Below are 23,792 nucleotides of genomic sequence, written 5' to 3'. Positions count from 1 at the left end.
CCACGGACGCAGGTAGGGCTCCCTCCTCCCTGCCCCCTTACCTGGCTCCACCGCCGCCCCCGCTACATGGATGGCGGCGCCAGTGGCGCCAGGTAGGCCAACCCCCCCCCATCCCCTTACCTGCGTCTGTCGTGGGCTTCAATTGAGGCCCCGGCTTCAAGTGGAAGAGAAGGCCGTGGCCTCTTCCACTTGAAGACAGGGCCTCAATTGAAGCCCGCCACGGACGCAGGTAAGGCTCCCTCCTCCCTGCCGCCTTACCTGCCTCCATCGCCATCGCCGCAGGGACTGCGGCGCCGGCGCCAGTTGAGTCCCACTCCCCCCCCCACTTACCTGCATCCGGAGCTCCGGATTGAGGCGATCCTCTTCGCCTCGATCCGCAGCCCCCCCGACTCTCTTCGCCTCCACCTTTTCCAGGGGCGAATCAGGCTGCCTCGCTCCTGTTTCTCTGAACCGAAGAGAAGCGGAGCACAACCCTATATGTATGATTTTATCTGTATGCCACCCTGAGATCCCTGTGATATAGGATGGGCTATAAATATTTAAATAAATAAATAAGACCTCCCAAACTTGCCCACCCCTGCTTTTAGCAGTAAAGTATATTTACAGTTTCCCTGAAAATAAAAGTAGAATGTGATTCTCAAATGGAAAGCTAGGTAAAGTGGTTCCAGGAATTTTGGAATGTTTGAAGGCAGTGGTCCTGATTCAACAATGGGGATCGGAACATAGAGACAGGCTTCCAGAGATGGGGGTTGGGAAGCTGCATAGAAAGCCAAACCTACACCCAGTACCCAGATCTCAATACATAATGTCTCTCACTGGCTTTGGTCCATGTACAGTGTGAAACACATGGTTAGTGTTATCAGCCATGTGAGTTCTAGCCAACCGTGGGATGGAGTTGAGGAGCTGGGGGAGAAATTCTAGGCAACATCTTAGTCTTCCACCATGAAAGTAACATTGGTTTCAAAGCTGGCAGAGCCCAGAATCTATTCAGTGAGGAAGTCCTCCCACATAGTGGAATGCGAAGATCTCTGAATCGAGACCAGAAACAGCTTGAGTGTACAATTCAGCCAATTGTTTTCCCATCCCGTTGATTTCATGGGACGTGTGTGCGCTAAGGATATGCCCAACTCTTTTTCACTTAATTCAAAGTGACCAAAGGTACTAAACTGTAGCTGGATTGTGCCCTTCCTTTTTGCCTGATTTGCTCTACATATTTAATTACATTTGAACTAGTAGCCTCGGTTTTGGTTTACAAGTTAGAGCAGATTCATTTCTGATTTAACACAGCCAAAATCTTCAAAGATTAACTTCAGATTATTGACTTTACAGTAGTAGCATGGACTATAAATTGGAGCATATTTCTGAACACTGATGCAAATCTCCTAAAATGGCAGAAGGCCAGATAGCCTATGTCAGGAGGGTGTAATTGTGAGGTCTCCAATGAATACAGTCTTGTTTCTAAGCTCTTAAAAACATTCCTGGCAATTAACTAGACAAGGCTAGAAAGTCTTGGCTGTATTTCAATGAGTACTTTCACATGTCATCAGAACACTGGAAGCGCTAGTGATGACACCCTTACTGGGGTTAACACTCAGTCCTCCACTAAACAACTGTTTGCCTGTTAAATTCATGTTTACAAAGCTTGGCTACTCCTTGAAACTTTTGTGTGAACCCTGAGCACATGTTTGCTCTGTGCCAGCCCTTGGCTATATGTACAGCTAAGTTTAGCTGTCTTGATTCAACATCTTTGCCATGGAGATGTGGAGAGGCATGATGGGCAATGCGCCATTTTGGACTTTGGCTTATCTCCAAAGTCTCTGTAGAATATCTCTGGAATGAGCCTGAACACTTGTTTTTCTCAGCTCAATATCACTCTTGCTATACAACTAATAGTATTTCATGCCATCTTGGAGATATCACATTCCTTAATATCCTGTCAGTAGAGTAGCCCAGCTAATCTATTGCAATAAAAAGAATGAAAGAAAGACAGAAGAAAGAAAGTCCTGCAGCATGTTGAAGACTTAGGCCACAGCTAGACCTAAGGTTTATCCTGGGATCCTCCAGGGTTCGCCCCTGCCTGAGCACTGGATCCCCTGTGTGTCACCTAGATGAACAGGTTTGACCCCTGGCCGATCCAGGGATAAACCTTAGGTCTAGCTATGGCCTAAGATATCCTGCGGCATAAGTTTTCTTCATAGTGCCGCCTTCATTGTAATTATTGGGAGGTTTGTTAATGATTTCAATGGGATGTGAATACTTACAATGTCACCTTCTCCAAGTGAGGGAGATGAAGGCCTCCCTCATGAAAGCTCCTCCTCCCTCAGCTGTCATCATCAGCTATTCCAACAGGCTGAGGTGAGGGAGATGAGAAGGAGAGCAGGGCCATTCCACCAGCTTTGCAGAAAGACCTAATCCCCCCCTCTTCCCATCCCACTCTTTTTTACTTGTGTTTTGTGTCTTTTTAGATTGTAAGCCTGCGAGCAGGGGCTGTTTGGTATTACTGATTATATGCAAGCCATTCTAGGAGACTTTTGGGCTGAGGAATGGGATAAAAATACTTTAACTAAATACATAAGTATGATGCCCTCCAGGTGTTTTGGACTTCAGCTCCCATCAGTACCAGCCAGCATGGACAATGGTCAAGAAGACTGGGAGTTGTACTGCAGGCTGAGGAAGGCTGCAATATATAGCTGGCAAACTCTGCAAGTACCTGGATTCTTGATTATTCTGGGGACAAACAGGAGGTGACCATCACTTCCGTGCCCTGCTTCTTTGACTCCAGATGGAGGCATATCATATATCTGGACCACACACTTCCAGCAAGTCTCATCATGAAGAAAGCATCCTGCCCACCTTGGTCTCACAGTTGGATTCGCAGCTGTATCTCATGGAAGTTTAAAGTACATTTCTTGTTTTGTTTAATAGCTTTCCAGCCTGTTTTTCTCTCACAAAGCAGATTGCAACATACTTTAAAATGCAAAATAGGACAGTAAACCATATAAACAATAAACAGTATTCCATACGCTGTTTATTGAAAGATCATTAAAAGAATGAAGATGGCAGAAGCAGCAGATAAAAGCAGGGCTACATCAAGAACATTTCTCTTGGTGTGGCCTAGGAAATTCAGGCAGGGCAGGCTGTTTATTGAAATGTGCATGCCAAGTGCACACCACTACAAACCACATTTGTGAGTGCTCTTGCATGCTTTGTTACTTAGGATTACATTCCATAACATTTTAGCGGCCTAGACAGAGTGGCAGAAACTTCTCAGAACTGGGAACTACTTGGAATTCTATGTAACTTTTGCCCAACAATGGGTTTCAAGCCGCTGGGGGTTGCAAACATCATAGGGAAGAAGGCTAGAGAAGGGGGCAAGTGGAGGGGGAGGGTTCTTTCTTTGATGGCCATTTTTCCTTTCCACATTGTCGCCTCAAGCTACTCTTCCTCCCTCAGGGGAAAAGCTATGGGGATCTGTCAAATATGGTGAATGAGCACATCCAATCCCTCAAAATCGAGCTGTGTAGACTCAACCTGACCAGGAGGAATGGCAGTTGGATAAGCTGGTCTTATTTAACTAGGAAGGTGGTGACTGGTGCCTTCATTCCTAACTGCTCCTCACTTAGGCCATTACTACATTTGACCCTCATTGTCTCGAAGACATTATGCCTGGCAGAATGAAACCACCAGCTCTATGTATCAGAGTAAGAACATCAGAAAAGCCAAAAGGCCCATCTAGTTCAGCATTCTGTTCCCACTTTGGCCGGCCAGCTGCCTCTGGGAAGGCCACAAGCTGGTCATGAGCACAATAACAACCTCTCATTTGAAGCACATTTGGAATGACACTGTAGGCAATGTCTAGTACATGTAAAACAAAAGCTGGGATATTTTTCTAGCATGACAGAGGAAGAAATGAAGCCAAAGTACAACTCTTATTGCAACACAACTCAATGTACAGGGATACTTCCAAGTTTACCTTTAACTAAAAACAAAGTATCTATGCGCTTTAGGGAACAATGGAAGCCTCTTACAACAGGCCTCATTTACTATGGACCCCAATTTTGAGCATGGCCTTTTCAGGGACTTTGTTGATATTAATGGACAAACATTTTTAAAATGTGCTAAGTAAAGTGACAACTGAAAGCTGAATAAGTGGCTTAATGGAGGTTTTCCCCATTAGAGCCATTAGTAAACTCTGTAGTGTTAACTAGCAATCATTATGGAGTATGTAAAATACATTAAAATCACCCAGAATGTCACAGCAGCATGAAGAGGCCATTAACATTTTCTCCTTTCAATAATTTTAGTTTTGACTTCTCGTGCTTTTTTTTTAATGTAAGGATAATAATGCAGCTCTAGAACTGTAAGTAGTATGATTTATCTTCCAAATGAATCAGCTGGTTGCTTTATTTTGTGCAGTGGAGTGGCCAGGGATGACACTCTGACAGCTTGTTATAACCTTAACTGTTTAAAAGTTTGCAGCAAAGCACTTGACATGGCTTCTCCTCACCACCTGAAACATTTAAAATGAGAAGGGTCCATTGGGCTAGCAACAGACAGATCTCAAAGTTGGATCTGTGATAGGGTGACCAGTTACATATTGCCCTGTTCATCCAAAAATCCCAAAGTCACCGAGTTGGATTCTGGATCTGCCTGCCAGAAGAGCTCTGCTCGAGGAAGTTCACTCAATTTTGGGGAATGAATCATAGAATCATAGAACAGTAGAGTTGGAAGGGGCCTATAAGGCCATCAGGTCCAAATCCCTGCTCAATGCAGGAATCCACCTTAAAGCATCCTGACAGATGGTTGTCCAGCTGCCTCTTGAATGCCTCTAGTGCGGGAGAGTCCACTGCCTCCCTAGGTCATTGGTTCCATTTTCATACTACTCTAACAGGAAGTTTTCCCTGATGTCCAGCTGGAATCTGGCTTCCTTTAACTTGAGTCCATTATTCCTTGTTCTGCACTCTGGGAGGATCGAGAAGAGATCCTGGCCCTCCTCTGTGTGACAGCCTTTCAAGTATTTGAAGAGTGCTATCATGTCTCCCCTCAATTTTCTCTTCTCAAGGCTAAACATGCTCCCTTTCCACCACTCCACAGCTCAACATGTTCAGCAGGGTCTTCTGACTCTCTGTGCCGCAGATGGCGACAGGGACTGTGGTGAAAAGGTGTGGGTGGGGAAGTCCACTTCTGTCAGTGCAGTTGATACATGGTGACTCTAGATCCAACCCATTGAATCCACATGGGAGAGGGATCAGGATTGCATTGGCAGATCCCATCCCCAACCTACCCAAACTAACAACTCCATTCCACTTTAAATTGACAAGCATTGTGCAAACCAGATTTAAACACTGTGCTCCATTCCCCATAATTAGAGAACTCCAATGGACTGCAAATGGAAAACACTGTAATAGCCAAGTAATGGAAACAAGTTATCTTGACAGAGATTTGGTTAGTGAATATTCCAACCAGTTCCAAGCCAAAGCTTTGAAACATTGTTTAGCTGAGGAACACATGAGCCTTATGTACACATGTGGTAAATTGGATTCCCCAAGGCTATTTGTTGAGGACTTTTTCAGTATTGTTTGGAAACAGTAGCACCTGAATAATTAAAGTTCAGACCGGAATAAAGTCACAGACAATAAAGCACCGTAAAGCTTCAAAAGCACAGAACCAGTCTTCCGGGAAGGGGCATTAAGGTTTATTAGGACCATTGTGGGTTTTGAGCTGTTTTGCTTTAAAGCTTGCAATTGTTATTAAGGATTTGATTTGTGGGCTCCTGCTACACAGATGACAGTATTTCTAGCAATTGCTGGGAAACATGTTATAACTTGACACACATGGCTGTATTCAGATCAGTATGATTTCTCTAGATAATTTGGATGAGATCACTAAAACATTGATGAAATTACACTGGTGTAATTACCTGCTTATAAAAGTGCTGGAAGGAATATGCCTTAGCTATCTATATTCATGACCTACTCCTGGAATCCAAACCTCATAACTAGTTTACTTGGGATTCTTCATCCTCTGACCGCATCTTAATTGGGCTCATTCTGCAGGAGGGATTTCCTGTAGTATGGCATTTGCTCTCTCCAGATGTTCCTCCAGATTAAAAAAAAATGCCTGTCATTATAAGTTCTTTTGTTCTTCTGGCGTTATGGGATTCATCCTCTGTTAAGAATCGCTTCATTATAGTCTCTTCCCTGTCCCTTTTGTTGTTGTTTTATGTGAAACATGCAGACTTCTGTTAAATAGAGTAGATGATGTATTTTGAAAATAATATTGGTATGATTAAGGCTGCAATCCTAGGGCTCATCTACACGAAACAGGGTATTCCACTATGAAAGCGGTATATAAAAGGCAGGAGCCACACTACTGCTTTATAGCGGTATTGAAGTGCACTGCCAAGTCTTGGGGCCCATTGACACATACAATATACCACGTTCATGGTGTTATATCCTGCTTGGTGTAGATGTGTCCTGGGCCCCAACAGTTGTCAGTGCACTTCAGTACCACTATAAAGCAGTAGTGAAGATCCTGCAGTGCACTCCAATACCGCTATAAAGCAGTAGTGTGGCTCCTGTCTTTTATATACCGCTTTCATAGTGGAATATCCTGCTTGGTGTAGATGAGCCCCTATACATTTACCTGGGAATAAATCCCATTGAATGCAATGGGACTTACTTCTGAGTACACATGTATAGGATTCGGTTTTGACATCTTTTTAGTCTTGAGGTGCATTTAGCTCCCTGCAAGCACTTATGGTTTGGAAAGATAAATAATTCCCAGTCCTGAAAGGATACTAAAGTGATGAAACTCACAGACATAGCTAAAATAAACCAGGCCTGTTTTTTAAAACAACAACAACAACAACAACCTGCTATTGTTTCATTACAGCATGCACATTTTACACCTGCAATTAATTGCAGGCATTTATCCTTCTAACTGTGCACTAAATTGCAGCTGCAGAAATCAGGACAGTACTGATGTTGCCTTTGAAGATCACACTAATATAGCCCCCTTACAGCATAAATACATCAAAGTTAATTCTGTGATTCACAGGCTTTTAAAAAGCTATTATAATGTAACTATCAAATCTATTTCATCTCCCTTTTTGCATCAGAATAATTTCAGATGTTCTTTGTCACATGAACAATCAGCAATAGCTATAAAAGAGCCCAGAATTTCCGTTTTTACCAGGTTAAATCCAGCATTCACTTTAAACATGTGCTCACCCGTCTGACTATTAAGGAGAAGTGAGTGATCTACTTCTTACACTATCAGAGCAATCTTACTGTTCCAGGACAAAGGGCTCCAATGTCAGAGGCTGTGATTAATCCAAATTGCAGGAAATTTAAATGGCAGCTCTATGTTACCCCAGCACTCTTTGAAGTGCCAGAAAAGAGGGGTCCAGAGCTGTTGTCAGAGAGGGGTGCTGCTGGTGTGGTTCACGCAAACAAAAGTACTGCAGGCATTAGGGTAGAGTTGTTGAACCCTTCCAATCTGAGGGCAGAATTTAATTTTGGAGGAGCTCTCAGGAGCCACATTCCAAGGGTCAGTAGGACAGAAGGCAAAAGGGGTGGGGGCAAAAATACCCGCATATTTTAGCTGAAAGCTCTTACTGCCAGTAGCTAAGCCACAATGTTGTCCCTCAACAAGGGGTTAAAGGCTCGCTACCCCAGCACGTTAATAGCCAATCAAACACAAGAGGCTGGAGAGTGCTCTTAATCGATTTAATTTCCAATACTGCAGTATAGGGGTGCTCTCTCATGATATGCAAGATGGAGGCACCTCGAACAAAGGAATCTCAGTCTATTTATAGGCCGTGACTACAAGAGTGTGTTAGTCTCGTTCTAACTGCTTCTATTAGTCAGTTCTGGATTAGCAAGTTGGGTTACATCATTAGTGGAAAGATAAGGTGCATAATCATAGGTCATAGGTTACATTCAAAGCTTCATTGCTCGCAGTCCATTCATTACAGAATGCAAATCTGGCATGTAGCCACCCCTTTTGCAGAGAAGCCATCTTTAGCCCCTAGCACATTACATTCTTCTCCACGGATGCAGGCTTATAATCCCAGGATACAATTTTACTCTTTTGGAAACAGAAGGAACAATGAAACGCCCCTCTGCTGCTATCAATTCCCTTATACTCCTCGACCAAAATTTTGCATCTCTAGAAATTTCTTTACTTCTTCTCTGTTCTTCTGAATTGGGCTCTGGGTGTCTGTCATGGATTACAAGCAATACACGGTTAGATGAATTTAGCAACATATTCTTAAAGGCGCTACAATATGCACTACAATAGATCATAAGAAACAATGGAGCTGTATAGCTTTCAACAACCAAGAAATCTCAGGGGCATTTGCTATGGCTCTTCCAGATGCTGTTATAAATCCTCTAAGGCATTGTGAAAACTGGAAAACTAGGGAAAGCATGGGTCTTGTTCTGCACAAAGTAATACACGGGTTCCGGTGTTACCTGGGTTTACTGAGAGAGGCATTTCAACCTTTTAGAATTGGGGGAAACTATTGGCAAGCAACTTAGACATGCAGCTGAAATACTCACAAGAAACCTTTACTAATGAACACAAAGATATTTTAATAGGGAGGGGAGAAATAAGCCCAAAGCTAGGAAAAGATCAACTTAACTGCTAAATATAAACTGTCACACTAGTAGATGGAATATTCAAGTACCCACCAGAAACCACCAGCTAGCCTGAAATATATACAAACATATATATATATTTGTTTGTATATATAAAAACAAATATATATATATTTGGAGGGCAACCAGGATGCTCAGGGGTCTGGAAACAAAGCCCTATGAAGAGAGACTGAAAGAACTGGGCATGTTTAGCCTGGAGAAGAGAAGATTGAGGGGAGACATGATAGCACTCTTCAAATACTTAAAAGGTTGTCACACAGAGGAGGGCCAGGATCTCTTCTCGATCCTCCCAGAGTGCAGGACATGAAAGAACGGGCTCAAGTTAAAGGAAGCCAGATTCCAGCTGGACATCAGGAAAAAATTCCAGACTGTTAGAGCAATACGACAATGGAATCAGTTACCTATGGAGGTTGTGGGCTCTTCCACACTAGAGTCATTCAAGAGGCAGCTGGACAACCATGTCAGGGATGCTTTAGGGTGGATTCCTGCATTGAGCAGGGGGTTGGACTAGATGGCCTTGTAGGCCCCTTCCAACTCTGCTATTCTATGATTCTATGATTTAAGTTTATACAACTCACATATTGTTGTAACTCTTAACAAAAAAACTGTGCAATAACCAGGATTGGCAGTCAGAAGGAAGGGGGTGGGACCAGGGAAGGGAGCAGGCCTTCTGGGGAACCCCAAGGGGGCAGATTGGGACTTAGGCAGGCTGGATTTGCCCAGCAGGCCTAAGTTCAACACTCCTGAGTTAGGGGGTTATAGCTGTTTTAAGGAGTCCACACTTCTGTTTCGCACTTTAACGTATCTCCTTGTGAAATATACACAGGTATTTAAACTGCATATTTCAAATGTAACATTTTTAGATGTGCACGTGCACATGATGGATTTACCAGCGCAAGTTTGATGAGTCAGATTCAAATTAAACAGAACATTGGTCAGACCAGCTTCACCCAATCTTCTGCTCTGAGCAGTTCAGAGCCATTCCAGGGAAAAGATAGGTGTAACAGAGAAAAATAATATAAATAACAAACTTCCAAGGATTCAATTAAATTCATGTTAATGTCTTTTGTTTTCTTACACTTGGGTTTTTTTTTTTGCATGGAAACAAATCACAGTAGAGACACCTATGGGACACAATCAAAACAGCATAATAATCGACATGCTTCCTTTTTTTATTAGTGAAAGAAAATCTCAATCTTTCCAGACTCTGTATGTAGCACAATAAATGTTACTTACTTGGCATCTAGAGATCTTTCTTCAAGACACTCCTCTTAAGGGCATATTGCATTTCAGAGAAGCTTTTGGGGGCTGCATTCCAGTGGTGGGTGGGGCTAAAGGCAAAAGCGGGTGGCACCAAGAGAGAATACCAGCCTATTGTAGCTTAAAGCTCTTACTGTTGGCCACTAAGCCTTAAGATAGGCATTTCAGCCTTTGAGAATGGTGGGAAACTTCACAGAAGCTGGAAAACCACGGAACGACTGGTGGTTGGAGAAAGTGGGTGGAGACGGAAGAGGAAATGGTTCTTTGGGGAAGCTCAGAGAGGCAAATTGGTCTCCCTGAAGGACTAGATTTGGCCACCAGGCCTGAGGTTCTGTATTCCATGGCTGGCTGGGGCATGCTGGGAATTGTAGGCCTCTTTTCTGTTCTAATATGCATAGGATTGCACTCTTAAGACATTTTTATTTACCCAGCCATTTTAAAGATGTATATAATATATATTGTTCTTTTCTAAATTTTATTATTCTCTTATCTTTTAGTATTTATATTTATGTATTTTGTATTCTGCTTTATTGTACTCCGATTCGGAATCTGATCTGGTGAAGGGCAGTATAGAAATATTTTAAATAAAATAAGGTTTGGAAAGTTCTATGGATGAAATATCTGAGGTCTAACATGATTCTTAAATCTCCATCACACCTTGGAAGAAATGCCAGCTAACGCTGGCTACCGTCGCTTCTCTATGGACACTCAGTTACTTCCTGTTTTCAAACAGGAAGTAAACAAGGTGCACGAGAGCCATTCAGTTCCTCGTTGTGAACACGCTGCTTCTCCCACACACAGCAGGAGAGAACAGCAACTGGACTTTTTCCGGTTGGAAGGGGTGGAAGGCGCGCAAGATGCAGACAATGTCAGGTGAATTACCTCCGAGGAATCTGTGAATGCCCAGTAACAAACGTGCAATAAAACGCTCATCAGATGGCACTTTTTAGTATGGAATACTGGCTGACTGGTTTAGTATCTGGAACTATTTCCAGTGTTGTGTCTGGAGCTCTTAAAAAAAGAAAACTAAATTTTATATGTCCATAACAAGTGCAACATATATGACCTTATTCTTTCTGACTAAGAATCCAGCTGTTTGCCACACATGATCTGTGTAACCAAGCAAAGAGCAGATAACGAGGAAGCAATAGCTCCAATACAAAGAGCAACCATCAGTGAGAGACAGAGACACTGGGTACGCACAAGCTATCTCAAAACACGGTCACAGATTAAATCTTTAATGGGTTTTTTAAATTGTAATTTGAAGGCTCATTAAAGCAAACTGTTCACAATATGACTGAAATCTGAAATAGCTTAAACAGAAAGGGGAGAATTACTCCACTCATATTGAGCATTCTGACTGCAGGTACAAACTTATCAGCTGGGCAGAAAGTGATAAATGAGTCTTATCTGGAACAGTACAGCTAGAGGAGTTTCAACTAAATCACTGAAGAAATCACGTAAGAAGAGAGACTGGGACATTCCAGTATTTCATTGGATTACTAGGCATTCTTTCTTTTCATTTCACCTGGACTACAGAATATAAAAACAATTTATTTTAAGGACTGGAACAAGAATGAAGGCTATAGGGGCAGTATCTTGTAGAGAAATTTACTTCCAATTTGGTATGCTTGTAAATCAGACTGCTAATGCATTATAGGTTGTTATTAAATGAACAGATATATCTTTGCAGAATCACTGGGTTGGATTCAGATTAGAATAAGTAGAATACTGTTCATGCCATGGGGGCTTTCCTAGAAACTCCTGTTCTTGCTACAGCCCACTTTTGAGTCTCCAGTGAATCTTTGAAACACAATAAGACATAGGCAGCTGTTGTGGGGCAGAAGAATTTGGTGGGGCTACCTTGATGCTATGAATGGATAGTTTTGATAGTATCCAGTATGGCCTACTATAATATCCAAACATAAAGACAGCAGTTTTCAAAAAAGGCACCTTATTTTAAAATTGCATTTAATAATATGCCATTGTCATGAGGTCGGCTTTCCCATAAATATTATTTGATATTCAAGAACCTTTAGAACAAATTGAGAATAAGGATCTACCAGATTTCAGATGATGATAAAAGGCAGTTTTGCCTCCCCTTGTGAATCACAGCTCCAGGCATAACTTTTAAAGAGAATCATAAAAGTGAATGATGTATCAATGGAATATAACACCTGGCACATTAAAACAGACATATAAACTAGATGAGAGAAAATGCTGGAAAAGCCCAAATTTATGCATATTTGGTAGTAATTCTCTTTCATTAATATTGTTAACAAAAGAATATACGAAAAATGAGAATTGCATATATTTCTTTTGATGCAATAGCAGCTCTAACCAGCTGAAAGCAGATTTCTACTCATATATGAATAGCTTGTAAATGGGAGAAAAGTGGTCTCCTTTCTGTAAGAAACCACTTCATTCATCCTGCCAATGGAGTTCATCCATGTACACCAAGGTTGTTGCCCAAGGACCAAAATCCATTCTGGAGAAGCTCTCAGAGAGCAAGTTGAAGCCAACATTAAAAAATAAATAAATACCAGCCTATTCTATCTATAAGCTCTATCACAAACTACATCAAATGGGGGGAAAGCACCGTACAGCCAGTGGTCAGGGAAAAGGAGGTTGTGTGGCCATCTGGAGAATCCTAAAGGACCGTATTCGTCCCCTGGGCCTGAGTTTCTGCTTTCCTGATATACGCATTACCATAACACAATGGGAATGGCCAACAGGTAAGTCAAGCTTATGCTACTTCAAGTTATGACATGTGTTGAAGCGTACCAACTCTCCAGATCTCACTTGCCCTACTGTTTGAGACAACAAGAGCTGTCTCGGCATTATATTGCTCAGGAATAAGATCAGGTACAACCAATTCCCATCGGACTTTTGCCTTCACGGAAGCTGGCAGGAAGAGAAAATGATCTACCTGACCACATATTGTCCTCCCATGTACACCAATCTTGTCAATAACATCATGGCCAAGAATGATCCAGCCCCTGCAGGTTGGCTCCAGTCCACCAGCCTATGGAAATTGGCCCATCACTCATTTATAGTCAATCGAAACTTGGGAATGCGACATCCAAGACTGCCAAAAAAGCAGCCCATGTACTATTGCCTAATCTGTTTGTACTTGTGCTTCTGGGCAACCAAGTCTCAGCACTTTGAGCTGACTGCACTAGTGGAATTTTGACTTTCCCCCTCTTTGAACACTAGATTCCTTTGCAATATCACAAACTACTCGTAAAAACTACTAGTGGAGGCTGGTGGCTCTGACTTCAGTGAGGCTGTGGATCCAATCTGGTTTCAATCAGAACAAGCTAGAATTCTAAAGGAGCTATTCCAGGGTACTAAATCCTATCCCCAAAATAGGTTCAGCACCTTGGATAGACCCTTTAGGATTTGGGCTGGTTCTGAGTGAAATCCAGAATGCATTCACAGCCCCACCAAAATCGAAGCCATCAGCCTCCACTGAAAGCTACCCTCCATTTCAAAAGCAGTTTGCCATGTATCATGGAGGGCAGTGCTCACAGGGATGGGGTATTACTGATTGAGGAAAAGACAGTGCTTCTAATGGAACTAGTTCCAGGGCTCTCTGGTTTACCCTGCTGCCATTGATTATGCTTTGACACCTAGAATCCCCCTGCCAGAAATGCAACAAGCTGGTCACTTATGTACAAAAATATCAGTAAAGGAGAATGTCCTCTTAAGACCAATGACTGATATTTGGTTCCCAAGCTCAGTGAGGGGGATGCATTCCAGGCCGCTGTGCTCCTGCCCACTTCCCCCAGTTTAAAGATGCTGCTTAAAAATCAGGGGAAACAGTCAGCTTATGACAAATTTAGCAGAATCCAGGAAAGCTGGAGGTTTGACGCCTTTTGTCTGTGTAAACAAGCTGGGTGTGAATTGTGCCAGGTCTGCCTGTGCTGGCTATTGACAGGGTTTCAACGTTTGTTTGAAGTTGCTGTAAATGAATCACTGCTCTGACCCACTTTGCTGCCAGTGCATAAATGGCGATCACAGCATTCACACTGCGCCGCGGCGTCAGTATGTTGAACTTCTGTTGGGCTGAGGAGAGGCAGATTTCCCTTTTCAGTGTACGTTCCGAACAAGCCTGTGGCCAGGATCCAAACAGCTACTTTAGGCATACCTAAGGACTTTGGCAAGCCCAGGAACGTGTTTAAATATGACCTTTTTTTCTTTTGAACATTACAGGTTGCTTTGGAAGGCCCTCCTCAGCTTTAAAAGGAGCTTGTTACGCAGCATTGAGGGGTGGTGGCGGCTCTTACCATTGAAGAAAGGATCGCTTATGTGCATGGAACTAGTCGTGCTGTTCTTTGGATCCTGGCCCATGTGGATGGAAATCCTGTCTGTTGAACCCCAGTGGGACCCTGATTAAAAAAAATAATCTTAACTTAAAAGATAGGGTGGCTAAGACGTTACCTTCCTCTTTTCCTTGATTATACTGTGTGCAATTTTTCACACTCAATTTCAAACAACCCCTCCGCCACAAATGAGAAATAAAGTGCAATCACACAGCTGGTGTGATTGCTACCTGCAACTGTCCAAGGCTTGCAAAACTTGGGTTTTGAATACTTTAAAACAGCTGAGGTATATATGATCCCCAAGACACATGAGACAAGGTCTTGCTCAGGCGCATTCCAGTCGCTGTCGCATATAGGCAAAGTCTTCTCCATGACACAACTTGGTTGACATGTTTTATTGCTTATTTACAGTACATCTAAAGCCTTCATTGCTGGTTCAAGTTCTAAAGCAAAGTATGACATAAAATCCTTAGCTTTTTATTTAAAAAATAAAATAAAAATGAAAGATGCTCAGGCATGCTGGTTAGTTTAAAGCAGATGGCAAAAGTATTTTTTTTTAAAAAAAAAGAGTTCAGCTTAATCTGTTTTGAAAAACAAATGCATCATGCCGTCAAACAGAAATTCCTTCTAGAAAAGATAGTCCCGTTGTCATAGGACCACACCAGTAACGGAACTCTATTACTGGTCCAGTAGGTCATTACACTCATCATATGCTACAAGTATATTGCTATCTTTAGTATGAAGATAGCTTGTTTTTATCTGTTTAAATGCACTAGAGGACAATGGGGGGTGGTCATGTGAAGTTATTTTTATCCAGGTCCATCACGTTTATGATTTGTCCCACAATTTAGTGCATCACCACATGGATGGATGGCATTTTCAGGCAGTTATCCCAGTATATTTTGGTTTTGGCCATGTACACCCTTAGCTACTAGATTTACCAAAAGGGCCATTTTGAAATAGCATTAAAAGCCAACAGGCCAAGCCTTTAAATCCAATCACCAATGCCTTGTTATTCCGTACTGCTCTCAATTTCCTCTCTGGTTGGGGAGGATGGGCATGAGTTAGCCACTGTTGGGTGAGCTTTTACCCTTTAGGGGCCAGACTCCACATTGACTTTATGGCACATGTAGGAAAGCACAACCTACAGACCCGATTAGCTGGATTTGGAAGAGGAATTTCCTCATTCGCCCCTTTCTTAGCCACATTTCATTATGGCTTCACTCAATAACATCTCAGCTGACAGCCGGGGCATGCAGCTAGAAATAAGCTACACAGGACACAATTACCTTTGACAGGATAGATAAGCAGCACGTTAATCGAGCTCGTTACGTTAATACTTGTCACTTGTCAGGTGCCAAGCTTACATTATGACAAGTACCAAGCCAAGTTTTTAACCGTTGGGCTTCACGGAGGAATTCAATTCAGAGATTGGTTTCTTCCAATGCATTGCCAATCACACAGTCTTGCATTGAGTGTCATAAGGAAGGTGCATCTGTTCTGACCTTCTTTGTCTGCCCATTTGATTCACGCTGCGGGTCCTTCCTCTTAGTCTTGTGCTGCTGAAGTCTCTCCTCTTTCTTTTGGAGGTAAACAGCCATGTTATCAAAAGAAGACTTGTAGAGATTTTGATAGCAGCTTCCTTTGCCAACACAGCCTGTACAGAGAGAGTTGGAATTCTAGGTGAGATTGTTGCTCTGTAGTTCCTGATAGAAAATAAAGTTTTTGTATTAACCTAAGCTGGGAAGGAAATGATTTTCCTGCATGAAAAGAGACAAAATCTGCATTTGTACAATCTACTATTTAATAAGCCAATATGAGTACTAGGAAGGTATTGGGTGCTTTGGAAAGGAAGAGACCAAAGAAACCAAAATATGGATGCCCAAATCGCCTTGTCAGAGCAGATCAAGGGTACAGCATTTTGTCTTGAAAAGAACAATCAGATATCTTGAGAAGCTCACAGGTAGGGCATGATGCAGGGCATCTAGACACTGCATAGTGCCCTACCTGTAAGTTTCTCAAGTCGTAATGCCTAGAGGCACTGCATCATCAGGCTGCAGCAGAGGAAGAAAAGGGAAGCAAGGCTATTCCATCAGCTTTGACTCCTCTTCTCCTTCATCCGTCACCTAGCAAAAGCCATTCCATCAGGCAACCTGGGCTGCTTCCATCCCACCTGGCATAATAAGAATTGTAACTTTAAAAACTGGTGTTCACAGGTTTGGCTCATTCTCCAAGTTTTCAATGGATGGGGGCTGTCAAGTCCTTTACAGTGAGCTAGTCAGAGTTCAGCATAGGCTTGCCATATAGCTTGGAAAGCACCTAAACGCCTGTAATCTACAAAATGTAGCTAGTTACGTATTTTGAGTTAAGGATAGGGCTTCTCTCCATTGTTGGATTGTTTGAGTGTTGTTGTTTTTTTCAGTGACAGAAAACAATTATGTTCCTTGACCAACAAGGTAGGATGAGTCCATGTGTAGTTATTCATGCTTGCAGAAGTACTTAATGCTGAACAGGCAGGTAAGAGCACACCCTTCTAGCTGTTGCAATGCTTTCTCTCTAGGCTCTAAAGAACACTGCAACGCCAGTTCTCCCAGCTACTATCTACACTGGACAAGGTAAAGAGCCAGAGGAGGAGGTCAGATGGATATGCCAGGAAGCACAGAATGGAGAAAGAAAGTACTGTATTTTCTGGCGTATAAGACTACTTTTTAACCCAGGAAAATCTTCTCAAAAGTTGCGGGTCATCTTATACGCCCAGTATAAGATGACTTTTTAACCCAGGAAAATCTTCTCAAAAGTTGCGGGTCGTCTTATACGCCCAGTGGTAGATTAACATAGGGGGAGGGGGATAATGGTAGTGATGACAAGTGAGTTTTAAAATCTATTTTTAAGGAAAGAAGGATGAATTATTTGATAATCAAGAATTACTGAAGTTTTATTTTAAGCAAAGGAATTTGAGACATATGTGAATATTCATAAGATGGAAACACAAAGTTATTTCTATAACAATTTGCTAATTCAGCTCCCATCTTTTACAATCTGTGAACTGTACCAGTTATGTTGAGGTGTTGTTGTTGTTGTTTGGTAACTTTGTCCGACAGTGAGTTGTATCCAACTTTAGTCTAACTTAGATCCCATTCATTTCAATGGGTCTACTCTCAGTAGGACTAACACTGGATACGACCCATTGCACCTGACATTCAAGCCCAGTCCCTGAACCATGAAGATAGATTCATTGGGAGGTATTGTAGGCACCACATGATACAAGCTCAACTGGCAGGATTAATTTTCGTTTTAAGGCGTCATTAATTGATACTTTGGCTCAGCCACTTCACAGAAGCCAAAACTGCTATCATTTACTAAAGAAAAACTGATCTGCCTCAGCAGAGAAGATAATCAACAAATCTACATATCTATTAGCCTTTCCAATTGACTGGACAACATTAAAGCTGTGCTGGGTTTTCAAAAGAAGGTTTAAAAATTCATTTCCCTCCCACCCTCTGCTCAGTATGTTGTAAGAGAAGAGGTATTGTGATCTTCTGATGAAGGACTATTAAAGGTTGGATAGAGGGAAGAAAGAGCTATTAAAATGTTGACAATTAAGAGATGTGGATAACTACCTTTTCTATAGGGGTAAAGACACTAATTAAGCAGCTGGAACGGAATCATCATCCCGACTCCCTTGTGTTAATTAGCTACAATAATCACTGTAATCTTAATAGCCCCCTTTCCCCAGCTGCCAACGCACTCAAGATCTGTGCACAGTGTTCTAATTTGTCATCTAGGAAAACTATTACACTGTGTTCTCACATTATTCAACTGTTGTTGTTTTTTTGTGGACTGTTAGGATCAGTTGGATTTTAATCCCACCTAATTCCAAAAACTCGGGGAATGATGTAACAAAAACTATCAGAATGCCAACTCTCCAAATACAACATTATTTAAAGCAGATTTCAAACTTCCTGCCATAAGGGATCTTTTCGACAATGAGGTGGTTCACACAACACACTAACCCACACTCAGTGGTTGAATGTGGGTTGTTTTGAACTGTGGGTTGTTTGTTGAACTGTGGGTAAGTGCGTTGTCTGAAAGCAGCCTGGGTGGCTTATTAACCATGCAGTGTGGCTTATTTTCTTGAACAAGCCACCTTGAGAACATGTTTTGGGTTGTTCAGGGTGGTTAACAAGTCACACTGCATGGTTAACAAACCAGCCTGACTGCGTTCACGCAACACAATAAACCACCCTGTGGAAAATGTGGTGTGTTCAGACAACATGGTAACCCATGGTTCAACAAACAACCCACAATTCAAAATAACCCACACTCAACCACTGAGCGTGGGTTAGCATGTTGTCTGAACAGCCCCACTGACTTATTTGCTGATGAAACTTAGCATGTTTGCAGGCGATTCTGGAACACACAATATAGTGATTTGTGTAAATTAGGTGTGCACCCAACAAACTAGGAATGTACAAATTTGTTTGTGCTCCGTGTCTCATTTTTCCAATCTTAAATTAGGTTCGTCCTGCATTTTGAGACTTTTTCATGCATATGAAAATCCATATGCATTTATGTGTGCATTTCTTCTAATACATGCATTTTAAAGCAATTTTAAAAATGCTTTACATGGAGCTGCCTTTGAAGACAATTTGGAAGCTGCAGCTTGTGCAAAATGCAGCAGCCAGATTGATAACAGAGGCCAGAAGGTTCGAGCATATAACACCCACTCTGGCCCGCTTGCATTGGCTGCCTGTATGTTTCCGAGCCCGATTCAAGGTGCCGGTTTTAACCTATAAAGCTTTACAAGGCTTGGGACCGCAATACCTGACAAAATGCCTTTCCAAACATAGACCTACCTGAACACTACGTTCAACATATAAGGTCCCCCTCCGGGTGCCTTCTCCAAGGGAAGCTTGGAGGGTGGCAACAAGAGAGAGGGCCTTCTCTGTGGTCGCCTCCCCAACTGTGGAACAATCTCCCTGATGAGGCACGCCTGGTGCCGACATTGTCATCTTTTCAGCGCCAGGTCAAGACTTTTCTCTTCTCCCAGGCATTTAGCAATACGTAATGAGCCTGGGTTGGGTTTTTTGGCTCATCGTTTTTAAAGTTGTTATAGTAGTTTTAAATGTATGTGTATATTGCATGTTTTTGTGGTTTTTAATTTTTGTATATTGTTTTTAAGTGTTTTATGTGAACCACCCAGAGAGCTTTGGCTATGGGACGGTATATAAATGCAAATAATAATAATAATAATAATAATAATAATAATAATAATAATAATAATAATAATTATTTTGCCTAATACACATTTTTCATACAATTTCCCTAATAGTTATTAGTGTTACTTTCACTAATATAAACATCTATGATCTTATTTCTTATTTCTATTTATTTAGGTGCACAAAAAACAATGGAAAGAAAGAACAAAAAGCATCAAAATGCAAAAATACTCCTTTAGTCTTTTACTAATTTCACTAAGTTATTTTCATTAAAATACGCATTTGTGTGCGCACTAATATATACATTTCTGACTGCATTTTTTATTGGAGAATTCTGTTAGAAAATTTGGAGGAGCATGAATGTCAAAGGATAACTGGGGTTCAATTCATATATAAGTACGAAAGAGTGAATTTCTCCTCCATTCCAAAAGGTCAGTGGCAGGAGATTTTGAAACACGGTTCACCATTACTGATTTTCTCAACAGGGGAACTCTGATAATGTTTGTGAAGTAGCCCAGGGTTTCCTGGAAAACCAGCTGCAAGTTAATTATCACAGTCATTAAGACTGCCTCCCCAACCCCAGCTAAATTCTAACTCTCATACAATTATTCCAAAATCTTCATGAACAGTGTCCTCCCAACCTCAGCAAAGACACTTAGTCATGCTTAGAGTAGACCCATAGAACTCAATGGGATTTAAGTTAGTCATGACTAACTCGTCTAATTGATTTCAATAGAACTACTCTAAGCATGAGTAAGTCTTGATCCAACCCAGGATGGGATAGGTAAAAACTTTCATGTGATGCCCTTCTTAAAACGAAGCCTCCCTAAAGGAACGATACTCAAGTAGAAATTTTAAAGTCCACTTTTATGGAAGCTGAAATGCATTGCCTCCAAATCTAGCCAAACACCTCATGTAAAGAGCGTATTTTTGAACTCTGAATTCAACTGTCTTACCTTCAAACACTATCCAGTTGTCACGTATGTACTTTGACATTTTCATCAATCCTTTTGCTTCAGCAGCAGGCTAAAAGAGAAGGACAACAACTCTTAGAAATCCAATACACAGTCCTCCCAAACCTTTTGTCTTTGCCCTGAACCATTCGAGCCTTTCTATGTTTTCATGAATGGAGACCAGGGACAGAGAAGGGAACAGACATTCCACTTCACATTTTCAGAGAAGGAAACCAATTTAGTTTTATGCCTCTGTTTTCTGGATCATCATGGCAACGTCTTGAACAGGGCCTTGAACTGCTGTATATTGACTTATGCGACAAAATACAAGGTAAGATGTTATTTCATCAATCCTTTTGCTTCAGCAGTAGGCTGAAAGAGAAGAACAACAACTCTTAGAAATGCCATATGCTGTCCCCCTCAAATCTTTTGTGTTTGCCCTGAACCATTTGAGACTCTCCCTCTTGATGAATTAGCACCCCTAGGTGCACCATACTCATTTTACTCATTCTCTTCTTCTCAAGCTTAAAGCTGTATATTAACTACTGGTAAATGTCAGAAGGTACTGCTAAGAGGTAGCTGGTGTTACCTGACTAGGTGGAGAAAATCCAAAGAACACCCTTTAGTGCTGCCCCAGATTTGACACTTTACTCTGTATAAAGGTTAAGGCAGGTGACTAGAAGAGAGGGACTACTCCGTTGAGGTGGCCCATTTTCAAATGCCTTCCCCAAGGTGACTTGCCAGGCACCCACACAATTATCTTTTCAGTATCAAGTGAAGAAATTTATCTTCTTCCAGGTATTTACTTATGATGCTAGATTTTATCATTTAAATTTGAGAATTTTTAAGTGCTCTAAAATGTGGGAATGGTTGCTTTTATGTATTTTATATTGTATACTTTATCTTGCACTGTTGTCATTTGTTATTTATTGTATGTTGTGTTTTTATTCTTTTAGTATCATGAAATCTGTCCAATAACTCTTGTTGTTAGATGGGCTAAAAACATAATAGATAAACACCACAGAGCCATCATTATTATACACCATACTTCCCAATAGCTCCGGCTATTGGGAGGTATAGAAATGTAATAAATAAATAAATAAATAAATAATAAACAGCAAAGAATGAATGCCTAAGGGAAAAACGTTTGACTAACGAGGAACACAGCTGCCTTATACTGAGTGAAGCCATGAGTCTAGCCCAGTATTGCTGACACTGACTGGCAGCAACTCTCAAGGATTTCAGGTACGAGTTTTTTCTGCCCTATTTGGAGATGCCAGGAATCGAGCCTGGGGCCATCTGCATGCAGAGGTTTGTGTCACCTGTAGCTCTGCACTGCGCATGCGTATGGGATTCTCTCATATAGGGAGGAGAAAACTATACGATCAGGAAGGGTGACCATATGAAAAGGAGGACAGGGCTCCTGTATCTTTAACAGTTGCACAGAAAAGGGAATTTCAGTAGGTGTCATTTGTATGCATGCAATACCTGGTGAAATTCCCTCTTTATCACAACAGTTAAAGCTGCAGGAGCCCTGCCCTCTTTTGTAGAGTGACCTGATCTTATGGTCACCCTGGATCAGGTCTGAGCTAATGTTCCCTATGGAAAAGAAACACGCCGATGATGCTGAATCTCATCTTGTCTACAGATGCCTCTAGCCATCAGCTTTCAGTCTGAAAGCATGATCCTGATCCAATCACTCTTCGGAATGCCTCTGGACTAGCAAATGAACATATGCAAGGAATCACTCAATTTGTATCCCAAAGGGTTTTTCCAGACACCGTAATGTTGGAAGCACATAGTTAACCTTAACCAGAAGGCTCCCCTCACCTGCCATTGTCCATCCACAGGTTGGTAGAAAAGAAGAGGCGCCTGCTTGTCCTCCTGCAGAACCCAGAGTCCACCTGTTTCCTCAAAAGCAATGCCCCAGCCATTGTGGTTCAGGGAGATGTGTTGTTTGTAAGTGAGGTTCTGAGCACCAGTGTCAAGCTGGAAGATGGATACTGCGGGAAGACTTTTCGGAAGCAGGCATCATTATTAGGGTTACCCAGATAAGTGGATACAAATCTGCACCCTTAGAAACCTTGGGCAGTATCCAAAACTGACAGTCTGTACATTAGACGGTAGGACTTTCAAATGCAGTGGGAAGCTAGCATTTTCTACAGTTATCCCAGAAAAAAGCCAAAACCAGCATTTCTGGAATGGGACACGTAAGCAGAAGTCCCTTATGCAAGCTCTGCTGATTTGCTTCATTCCAGAAATTAGTTTCTGGCTGATCTAGGAAGCGCTTCCTATTGCGCTAGCAGTCCTTCCTGCTTGTGCAAGTGCAGCTTGGGATGCTGCCCCTTGCATAAAAAAAACATCACATTTCTCGTGAATTTCACAAACAGTTCAAATACACAGAGCCTCTCCAATATTGGTCGGCCACCTTGCAGAAGTGCACAAGTCTCCACTTTACATCAAAGTGCACCTTAAACATGTATTGAAGAACTGTCCATGTTCCAGGAAATTAATTCTTTATCTGTTTTCAGCAGAGGTGACATAACAAGGAGAACATTAATAAAATCAAGTGTACAACTTTTATTATATAATATTCCTCCGGGGCGGGGGAAGGTGGTTCATACTCTTCGTACAAAATTTCATTACCAGGCTCAAAGAGAAACCTACATCCTACTAGGTCATAACATCACAATTTTCACAGTAACTACGAACTGACAGCAACTTGACATAACCAGTAAGGAAATTATGTAACTGTCTGCTGCCCTCATAATAATTTTAGATAGATATACATTTCGCTTACCAGTCATATAAAATGGCAATGTAATTTCCTTCACAACAATAAGCTATTCTTGAGACAGCGTATTTCTGAGAAGGGAAAATGAGATGTAATCAGAATCTGCAAAGGCTAGGGGGGAAATTGGGGAGCGGGGACAGGGAAGAGAAGGAGGAATAGCAAAGAGAAAGCTTTTATACGCCATTCAAAGTCTTATTCTAATATCAGAAGTAGTGACCAAAAACCATTCATTGTGAGTTTCCTACATCACAGACAAGCTGTCTACTCCTCCATAGCTTATCTTAACTCTTGTCCAGAACCAAAGACAGGCAGATTAAAGAGAAGATAGAATGTGCAGGATGCTGGATGGATCCCAAGGATGCAAAAGTCCCCAGAATTAGTACGATCAACAATAGGAGCCCATAGACCCTTATTCTTACAGCACTATTCTTACCGCACCAGCTCACATTTCCCTAAGTAGGAGAAGCAAACAGCGTAATAGTCAAGACTGCAGTGTGTGCAGACACACATACACAGTTGCATGCAGATGTGAAAATCCCAACTCCATATCAACAAATCAAAGCACATCCTTATTGTGG

The 23,792-nt window shown here is 41.8% G+C and overlaps 1 protein-coding gene across 2 annotated transcripts in view; it reads right to left on the bottom strand.

The window, feature by feature from the left end:
* WDR4 (WD repeat domain 4) overlaps positions 1–23,792 on the bottom strand; it is a 208,983-nt gene that overhangs the window by 174,176 nt on the left and 11,015 nt on the right. Inside the window, exons 8-11 of one of the 2 annotated variants that reach the window (XR_010025465.1) lie at positions 23,221–23,285; positions 22,251–22,434; positions 20,424–20,493; positions 15,108–15,905 (exon numbers count right to left, since the gene is read on the bottom strand). Coding sequence is in view for 1 of the 2 variants with exons in the window: in XM_063126590.1 (XP_062982660.1) it covers positions 15,727–15,905; positions 20,424–20,493; positions 22,251–22,434; positions 23,221–23,285 (498 nt within the window). In the remaining variant the exon portion in view is untranslated. Of the gene's footprint in view, positions 1–14,602; positions 15,906–20,423; positions 20,494–22,250; positions 22,435–23,220; positions 23,286–23,792 lie in introns of those variants that run through there. The other variant, XM_063126590.1, reaches the window with a different exon arrangement.

The sequence above is a fragment of the Elgaria multicarinata genome, chromosome 5 (genome assembly GCF_023053635.1).
Source record: "Elgaria multicarinata webbii isolate HBS135686 ecotype San Diego chromosome 5, rElgMul1.1.pri, whole genome shotgun sequence".
Taxonomy (NCBI): Eukaryota; Metazoa; Chordata; class Lepidosauria; order Squamata; family Anguidae; genus Elgaria; species Elgaria multicarinata.
Note: the sequence above shows the minus strand (reverse complement) of the source record. Positions and strands in the feature narration are given on the sequence as shown.